At 37.5% G+C, this 10,369-nt stretch overlaps 1 protein-coding gene across 4 annotated transcripts in view; it reads left to right on the forward strand.

The window, feature by feature from the left end:
* The window catches only part of ARHGAP15 (Rho GTPase activating protein 15), a 333,280-nt gene extending 326,515 nt beyond the window's left edge, over nt 1-6,765 (forward strand). For all 4 annotated transcript variants that reach the window (XM_084523841.1, XM_084523843.1, XM_084523842.1 and 1 more), the window contains one exon: nt 5,456-6,765. In XM_084523841.1, the coding sequence (XP_084379967.1) occupies nt 5,456-5,639 (184 nt within the window). In that variant the 3' untranslated portion in view covers nt 5,640-6,765. The remainder of the gene's footprint in view (nt 1-5,455) is intronic.
* The last annotated feature ends 3,604 nt before the right edge of the window (nt 6,766-10,369 follow it).

Consider the following 10,369-nt stretch of genomic DNA (forward strand, 5'->3'; position numbering starts at 1 on the left):
TGCACTCTTCCTCCACAGTGGATGCATTTTGGTGTCTGTCCTAAACTGGCAACAGAGTTTCCTCAAGATATGGATATCTCTGCAAGGCTGTGACCTGTTATAAAATGGCACCTATTGTTTGTGGCTTAGGATCTCTGTCAAAGCCAAATTTTGTAGTTCAGTTTTCTTTTTAGTACCAAAAAAAAAAACACGTTTTATATAAAGAACAACCCCTATAGCTGAATTCAAATAAGTTTACAGTAGAAAATGATGATGCAGTAATATGTTGTGTCTCAGGAAAGTATGTAACAGGACTTACAAAGAAAAAAAAGTACACTGAGAAGAAACCTAATGGATTATCTGTGCATCATTTTGTACTTGGGCTTCTTTTCTAACACTGAAAAACCCGTCTGCACAAGCCCTGCCAAAATGTGCTTATACACACACAGACATTATCACTTAGTAGGATGGTACGTTTTATTATCAGGTTATTTTCCAGTACATTTGGCACAGTTAAGGTAAGTATATTAACTTTACTTCCAAATAAAGGAAACAAAGTTGTACTGAATGTCTCAGCCATTGTCAGTGAGTTAAGAACTGACAGGAGGTCCAAGTAATCAACCCTGTCTACTGCGCCGAGCTTTCCCCTGGGACATCTCTTCTGATCATACAATGTATCTGACTGGCATGGATGTAGAATTGCTTTCAATAAAGATTTTATTTCAAGCTTGGATGATTTCTCCCCAAATGTCTTGTCACTAAAGCAAAGTATGTAATACCTGTTATTTTTTAAATCCCATGAACCAGCTTTTGGGAAGGAGAGGAGCATAAAATGTGGAGCTAAACGTTGTTCGTCACAAGAGTCATATTTTAGCATGTTCAAATTGATCAGGAGCTCTGCAATAGTCAGAAAGCTACCACATAAAGTAGCAGTGCAGTGAAAAGGTCTGTTAGAAGAGCTATATTGAAGGTGAGTAAACTCAGCCAAGAAGGCAGCTGAGCCATCACCAGGCAGAGTCCTGAAGCTGAAACATTACATCTGCTTACCACTGACTATCTATAGGAAATGGGTATTAGCTAATTTGAGGATAATTATCGGTAGAGAGAATCAATGGAACATGCAGACTTTGGCCCACTGAGGCAGGGCGCAGGAATTTATGTCTCAAAACAGCCCAACTCTACACCTGGGTGAGCTGTGGCAGTGGTTCCTAGCACGAGGGCAGTCTGTTCCTATTCTGTAGGGTTACTTGCTATACCAAGAAGATGGATGTCACAAATACACAGTTTTTCCTTTCTGGGGAGTTTTCTTTATTCCCATGTACCTTTAATCTTTCTTGGCCTCTGTTTAGATCTTGATTTCATTCTCTCATGACAGTGATTTTTCTAGTTAAACCAAATGTGATGCAGAATGCTGGTGGTCAAGGTCCTGATAAGATAAAAACCTACTTTTGTCTCTTGGGTCTCTGCTGACTCCAGAGGGTTGCATTTCATACACTTCCATTCTGGTCCGTAGTATTTTACCCAAAGATACTTTCTTACTTCAGTGACCTTATTTTGCTGTGTGTTGCCCTTCAGTCATAAGCAATATTTCTAGTTCATGGAAGAGCAATATGATTGTCTTATTTAAAAGTTACCCTTGAATATAATTTAGAACACTTACAGAGTACAAGAGTACTATGCATGTCTAAAACTGGTTCTACTAGGGACCCCAAACATTGAGAAAACAAATCTTCGTGAGCTGGAAAAGGCTAGGAAGGTAGGAGTGAAAGGTTCTCCTCTCATCTGGCAAAGGACAGCTCTGTCCTCAAACACTCTTCAGCTTACAGTAAGATAGTTCCATTTGAATTGGGGTTTTCCTCCCTAAAGACACCAACTTACCTATTTTATTCATGTGCAGTAGAACATTAAAATGGTGAGGAATTAGAGCCATCATTGATGTGCTTTCTCCTCTTCGGTAGTTTCTACAGAATAGAAATGGATGAAGAACATTTCATAACACCTAATGTGTTTGAAATAATAATCCAGTGTGCTTTCTGAATGTCAAAAATAATAATGATTTTATTTATAGAGTTTGAAAAGTATAGGTTTAATTAAACTGGAGAGCCAAACCCACCATACCATGACCCTTCCAGCCGTAGGGTTGCCCTGCTCTCGGTCGCAAGCTTTCCAGTTTACAGTTGCCTTAGCAACAACCAAAGCTTAAAGTATTTTTACTTATATATCTGCCATTGACACTGGAGCCCTCCTATCAGACACTTCTGCAGTTTTAATACATCATTAACTTCATTACTATTAATAATGAGACCTGTATTTTCTGTATGTCTCCTGACTTGTGATCTTTAAGGACTTACACCATTCTTGAAGTTAGCAATTCCGTTCGTTTATTTTGGGGGAAAAAATCTTTCACACCATAATGCCCAGCAATTTCTTGATGTGGTTCCAACACCTGTAGCACTGGATTACAGATTGTTTTGTTAAAATAATCTTAAATTGATGGATCATTGCTCCTTTCAGTTAGGCTTGACAAAACGTAGCTCTGGCATTTCCTTTCACTTTTTATGTTCTAAGCAGTGTGTTACTCTTTCTGTTCTTTTTTGTGCCAGAAAAAAGAAATTCTTGCCCATTTTTTAAGGTTTTCCCTTTTAACAACTGAGTTTCACTTAGCAGCTACAGTAACAGCTTAAATTGTATATATTTGTTTTTGTTTTGCTTTGACTTTTTTCCTTGTGTGGACAGATGAAAAAAACATCAGTTATGGAATTTCATTGGTAAATATTTGTAATTTAAAATGGCATAAGGTCCCAAAGTCATAATTATTTTCTTCGGGCTGGATTGAATTCCTTCTTTCTTCCCCTCCAGTAGCTGTATTTTGCCACAAATCATTTAACTACTGAGACTTTCCTGAAAAGTAATTCTGTTTTCTTGGCTTAGAATTTTTTTTTGTTATGGTCATCAAAACAAGTACAACTGCAATAATAGATAGAAAACCTGAAGAATTTTCAAGAGATTTTGTCCATATAATAATTATTAGACTAATGCTAGACTTACAGGCCCCCTGTGTGGATGTTTTCAGTGCCATGCTCCATGTCAGTGCACTGCAACAGGTTCCTCTCCATCACTAATGCACACCATGAGCATCATGCTTCATGCCATACTGTCACCTCCTGAGAGTTGAGTGATTGCAGGCCATGACTGGCAATGTCTCCACTCAAACAGGTCTTTGTGTGCAGGATTGCATCTCCAGGGAAAGCAAAGTTGTCAGAAGGTTTCGGTAGGCAAGGGCAGAGGGATTGGCCATCCATCCTCCATTTTCTGTGTTCACATCAGAAATAGCATCTTGATGGTTGGACTTCATGATCTGGAAGGTCTTTTCCAACCTAGGTGATGCTATAATCTTGCTCCAAATTTTACAGAAGAACGTAATCAGATCCCTCCTCTCTTCATTTTATCAAGCCCTTTTCCCACCCCACCACAACTATTCTTTACTCTGATTCTGCTCATCCATGGTCCATTACTTCCTGCTCCCTGCAAAGTCTTTCTCATCCAGCTTCATTGATGCTGTCCATGCTGTCCATCATCAATACCACCTCACTGCAAAACCATGGAGCTGCTGAATAGGATTTTTTCCCTGGTGAACTAACATCTCTAACTATGCCTAATGTCATCTGCAAATATTGTATAAGGTTTCCAACTTCTAGCATGTAGCAAGCTCAACAAAAACAAGTCCTTCTCATGAGGATACCTTAAACTCCATGTATGTTCTGCATAAGTAGCATTGAGGAAAATAACCTTGCCATCCCTGTGACAAACTTTTTTAATTGTGATAAATATGTGTGACGTCCATCAGAAGCCCACACAGTCATTTGGCAACAAAACTACTAACTTTTGAGACTTTCTGGATTCCTAAGTGATGATATGTTAATCTTACCACAGAGGAAACATAATTATTTTTTAATTTATAGTAAAGATGCTATATTTTAAGAAACAAATAATTAAGCCAATCTGATTAGTGCCATATGGAGAGTGTTTTGTGCAATGGACACCACGGTTACAAGCATGAGGCAGAACTAAGTAATGTTTCCTATTTAAATATGGAAAAATCCATGAGCATCAATGTTCAAGGAATGTGGTAAATGACAAGATTGGCAGAAATCCACAAGAAGATACTCTTTGCTGTGCAACGAACGCCCACGAACATGAAAGAAACCTTTTTTTTAAGTGCCTGAACCCAAGAAGTTTCTTTCATTTATAGTTAAGATTGCTGTCAATTCAGTAATAGGTATAGTGAAACAGAGACAGCTATGATGATTTTTAAATTGCTTTCTGGACTTTAAAAAGGTGAATGAGTAACAAATAGGGAGAGAAGGTGGAAAGCAGGACTTGGCTTCAACAGTACACTTGAAATATCTGAGTTAAAACTAACCAGTTAGGGAAGCATCCATAAATTCAAACGTTTACATATTAAAGTTACATTTAGTTCACATTCCTAGTAAAGCTGTGTAATTTATTTGTAAAATATGTATCTTCATTTACTAGTCTTTCCAGCCTAGGATATTTTATATATTCTGGAGGGTGGAAGGAAATGGATTTCTACTTAGTTCATACTCACCACTGCAGAGATTTATGCGAAACTGCCTACCTAAACTCCATCCATTAAACCTATATTGTTCTTAGACCAGACTTCTCAATCCTTAATGTCATTTCCACAAGAATATTAAGTCTTAATACAGACAAAAGATCAACTTTTAATAATAATGGTCCCCCTCTCATAATTTGTGGGTAATAAAGATATCAAAGGTTATAATCCTTACTATTATTTTCTAAGTCATCCCATTAAGGTATGTGGTCTCAGTGTCTCTTAAGAAACTTTGTGTCAGGATAAGGCATGCAAAAGTCTTTAGTTATATAAATTTCACAATTCATTTCTGAGCATACTAACTTTATTGGATTTAAATTAGCAGAAAGAATGTGTTTCATATGAGCTTTATATTAACGACCCTTTTATATTTTCCCAACTCTTTCAGTGCAGGAGACCATGCTACAAGAAGCAGGGAGGCTTCTTCCTGAAGCCAACAAAACTGTTAGCACCAACAGTGCGCGATTCAGTGTATTGATTAACATAAAGGACACCCCCTATTTTCAGCATCTAAATGTATGAGCTCAGAAATTATTTCCTTACAGTACACACATGCACTAATGATCAGTCACCAGAAAGCAGCAAACAGTACCCTGATATAAGTGAATTGTAGGCTGGGCTTTAGACCTCCATCTCTTTTCATTGCTCGTCAGGTTGGCAGAAGTTATCACTTCCCTCCCTCTTTTCTTCCTTTCTGCTAACTCAACCAACCAAACATCCATGGTAAGAGAATCAGTAAAAAATAAATAAAAAATGGAAAGTGCCTCTGTATACTTCTAATGCAATAGCGACTCCTTTGACATCCCCCTTTTTTAACCAATTCTTTCCTTTCGTCAACAGGATAGCAGCCAAGGAATCCGTGAATCTTATGTCAACACAAAGCTTAGGAATTGTGTTTGGACCAACACTCCTTAGACCTGAAAAGGAGACAGGGAACATGGCAGTCCACATGCTGTACCAAAACCAGATAGTTGAACTTATGCTGAGTGAGTACAGCAAGATCTTCGTCTCTGAGGAAGACTGACAGACAGGGCCTGTTATTGAAAACGTTCACATCTGTCTTGATGTCTAATATTTTTACATTTCTGTAAACATATTTCTGAAATATTTCTTTTTCTTTCAAGTGACAGATGCCTCATTTTGTGAAAACTTAATGATGATTTTGTGTTTAATTTTCAAACATTGGAATAAAAAATATTGTCAACATTTGCCTATATGTATTCTGCATTAACCCTTTGAGAGTTTCATTATGCTAGCACTCCAAGTGTCATTTTTTTTGCAAGCTGAGCATACAGCATATGGCCAAGGACCATAGAAAATGCTGTTTACCAACATATGCAATGGCACAGAAAGACAAATGGTAATTGAGGAGACTGGTAGAAAATGGAATAAAAAGCAGCAAATTAAAACAGATACCACATTTTATGTAGGTAATCTGAGTATAATTTATCTTTCTCTTTGATATGTATTGAAAGTTAAAGGCATGATAAGTAAACAATTCCCCTACTCCAGGAGTGCTAAAAAGGAATGCATTTAATACAAATTTAAACAAATTATGAAAAGAAAAAGAAAAAGAAAAGAAGAAGGAAAAAAAAAAAAAAAAAACAGTCTCTCACTATTTGCATAACTGTGCCTGAAAAACAAAAAAAAAAAAAAAAAAAAGAAAGAAATTGGAACTTTGGCATTTTTACTTAAATGCAGTACATGAAATGAAGACATTGCATGACTGCTCATTTTAATGTAACATCCATTTTGATTCTTCATCACACTGTACATCTGCCCGCTTTCCCCAGCTATCTCATGTTCTGTAGCATTTGTATTGTGCTCCTGAGGATGCTTTATTGGTGAACTACATTAAATTCATCTAGAAAGAACTTTAAAAAAAGCCTTTTCGTATGCCCTTAGGATTACTTGGCTAGACTTGAATCAATTTATGCATTTGATGGTTAGTTTCAGTTGTCATGGATAAACAAAAGGGTAACTGTCTAGAATATATCAAATATTGTTTCATTTTGAAATGTATGTTTCCAGCTATACACATCTCCTACCCTGTTTTGTAAAAGTATTCTGCTGATAAAATGTAGACTTATGTTTGACAGCTTTTTAATCAAGTTCAAAGAGAATAAATAAAACTAATCCAGTGTGGTAAAGAGTCTGTCTGGTTATCGATTTGTTCACAAAATGAAAAATAAACCATGTAAATAAGATGTGTGAAACACAGATCTAGAAGCAAATATTTAAAGCAATTAAAGACCCCAAAACATAGGATTAATGCATAGGTCTGCTGTGCACAAGAGATATGTCTTCAATATCACCTCAGCAGATCATGGATTACTCCAGTTTTACTTAGCATCATTTTACAAAATACCATGTTATTCAGGAAAGGTTGCTCCTCAGAGCAGTCATTTATGGAAAAAATACATAATGAGGCTTGATCGTTAACCAAGACCAGGCTCTTTCATCAGGTACTAAAATGGGCAGAAAATACCACCAAGAAAACATAAAAAGTGTTTGAATCCACTGGCCCCATGATATTTTCTGACCTCCCATGGACTGGAATGTCCAAAAAAATCAAGCGAAACAGAGGGGTAATGACCAGCAATTAAAATGAAAAACATAAAAACAAAATACTATCCCACTATATCACAAGTATTCAACATAACCACTTCCTAATGAAACCCTAACATTCTGAAGAACCCAAATTCACTTCACTTTCAAGAAAATATTTTTCATGTTCATGTCAAGCCATGAGTACTTAAACAGTAATGCTTTTCAGCATTGTCGTCTTTAGACTCTTTTAATAGCAACAAACCAGGCGCTGTTTATAGCCTGTGGAAATGACTGGAAGAAAGATAGTCAGAAGTTCAGTCTATTCCTTAATAAAGACCATTCACATTATGGCCCCACGGGTGCTCACAATCATGCTATTGAAGTAATTTCTGCTATTACTGGAAATGAAAAGTTCACTTGTTACTTGGATCCTGTTGCACTCAGAAGAAAAGATTCTTAATTAATTAATTAATCTTCCTTTAAGCTTTCTTTGGAGCATGGAGGCTCCTCTTTTCTTGTTTTTATAAGTGAGAAAAGGCTTATGAAATGAGGCCGTATCTTTTTATAAGATCAACTGGTTTGGTTGGGATTTAAAAAAAAAAAAAAAGAGATACAAGCAAACTTTTAGACACACAAGTCTTCTGTTTTCAAGGGAGCCTACGTGAGTTCTGCACAAATGTGGTAACTTCTCTATTAAATGCTTTGTTAAAGATAGAAGTCTGAATTGTGGGTAGCTGATTCTGGGAGGACTCAAGTGGGTCTCACCAGAGGAGCCTACGTGTCTGGGGTGTGCAGCAGATGTCTATCTTTCCTTTCTTGTCCAAACAACAGAAAGGACCAACCACATCTTGCCACCAAGACGTCCCCAAGAGCCCAGATTTTCCCTGTCCTGAACACAGGGGGAAAAAATACTGCCTTGGTTGTTAGTCAAAGTCAAAGATCCAGCCCCATGTCTCTGGATATCAGCCCCTAAGGGCAGAAAGCAGCTGGATACATCCATTTCTAAAACCCAAGACTGGCGTCCATCCAGTATGAGCAAATCACTGGGCCTGTATCACACTGGGCCTGCATTGCTCCTGCAGGTAGTGCTTATAACAATATTTGCTATGAGTTGGTAAAACTTTTGCTCAAAAACTTTAGTGTGCCAAAATTAGACTTGCAGAAGACCTTTTCTTCAGGTGTAGGCTTCAGTTTGAGAAAAATCTCAAATAACTTAAGCAAGGAGCTGTCACTATTAGTAGCAAGTGATCAGAAAAATGAAGGCTGAGAATGCAGCAGAGTTATTTGTCCAAGAATCCCTGTGTTTATTTGCATCTTCTCCCTATAAAAAGTAGCTTTTAGTCAAACTGGTGTGAAAAGACAGCTGTCCTAATTACTGGGATTTCTGCAGTAAAAGAAGACATTGGAAGGAGATCTGTAATGGAACTAAAATGAGTATTTCTCATTTGGAAAAAAAAAAAAAAATCAACTGATTGAAGTTTAAGCTTTTACAAGAACACTGTCAGTTTTTACCCAAGAAATTCAACCGAAAAACATAATTTCTGAGAAATAGAATGAGACAGACTGATCTTGCAGAGCTAGAAGAAGGCATGTAAACTGCCCTGAACACGTTTCCATCTTTCTTTATTTACATATATGTATATATGCAAATATATATATATATGTATACACACACAGAGAAATATGTATCTTAATAACTCTTTATTTCTCTGCTAGGCCAGCTACAGTGCAGGTACCATTCAGTCTGATTTTGTAAGCAGCTCATGTTGCAATGGAGCCAAAGACTGCAATCCAACCTAAGGCACTCAAGAAGTTCAGCTAATCAATTACTACAGAGTATATGGACCATGGGCGGAGTTTGGAAGAAAGCAAGAAGTTGGGACCACAATCACCCACCACTGTAATCAGGCAGCACATAGATTTTACATGGTTAATTCTCAGAAGAGGCTGAAAGACAAGCCTCAGGGAACGCACATATTATCACTGCACAGCAGGTTCCTGTGCACTGCATTCCTGCTTCATAAAGGAAACATGGAGCACAGGGAAGCTGAGAGTAATCATGGATGCAGGTCTCAATAACAAATTCTGATTTGTGCAGGATGCAAAAATGGAACCCAGGGCAATGCTTGTTTTGCAGAACAGAAGAACCTGCCCTAGCACTTATTTCAGTCAACAGAGAAAAACCTTCCCTAAAGAGCAAGTGCAACACAAGAGAAACATCTCCAGCAAGTGGTCTGCTGAGGACAGGACCAAACAAGCCCTTTGCTGCTTGAGTTCTGGAGCCCCTGATAGTCAGCAGGCTTCACCAAGGGAATGCTTACAGGATGTTATCAAAACAGCAATCACATCCTTGTGCCAATTATATATATATATATATAACAATAATAATATAACGCAGGTTATTTTTACACTCAACAGCTGCATATATCCAAAAGTACCTGAAAAACTACATGAATTAATTCACTGTTTTTCCTTATCCTTACGAAGGATGAGGATCCCTGTTAGAAAGACATAATTGTATATTACATAGAAGACATGAGTTCTCACATCAGTTTTGTAAAGTATATATTGAAGTTTAAAAGACTAGAGCTCCAAAACTCAAGAACTAAGGATCCAATACCACTATTGATCGTGTGAGAAACTGAGGCACAGAGCCAGCCATGTCAAGGGAGAACACTGTGGTTTAGTTCTCATTTTATTCAGCCACATTCTTTTCTTCTTTCTTTTTTATTTTTTTTTCTTTTTCCAGAGATTTTATATTTTACCCCCTTGCTTCTTCTTCATTCACCCATATAGTACTGCACTGGGGTTGTTGCAAGCACTCAGCTCTTACCCTTAAACCTTCAGAAATGCTTCAGAAGTGCAGGAGCCCACTGTCACGCTGCAGAGCAGCCTGGCCATGCACCTCCAAAAAGCTACATGCACACTGTAAAACCTGGGGCAGTATCTTACACCTTCAGTAGAAGCTGACAGCTTTGTTTAATAAGTTTAAGAGGGACCATAAAACACTGCAAGTTCAGAATGCACACCAATTAATTACCCACAAAACACCACCATTTTAGAGCACATTTCAGTTAATAAAAGGCAGACTCATAAATTTCACATGATTCTCCTTCGCCTGTGTCAAAACACAATTCCCATGCTCAGCTCCTATCCATAAGTCTCTTAGCCACTCCTTTTTATCTCCCAGACACATGGCCACCT

This window comes from Aythya ferina (genome assembly GCF_964211825.1).
Source record: "Aythya ferina genome assembly, chromosome: 6".
Lineage (NCBI taxonomy): Eukaryota > Metazoa > Chordata > Aves > Anseriformes > Anatidae > Aythya > Aythya ferina.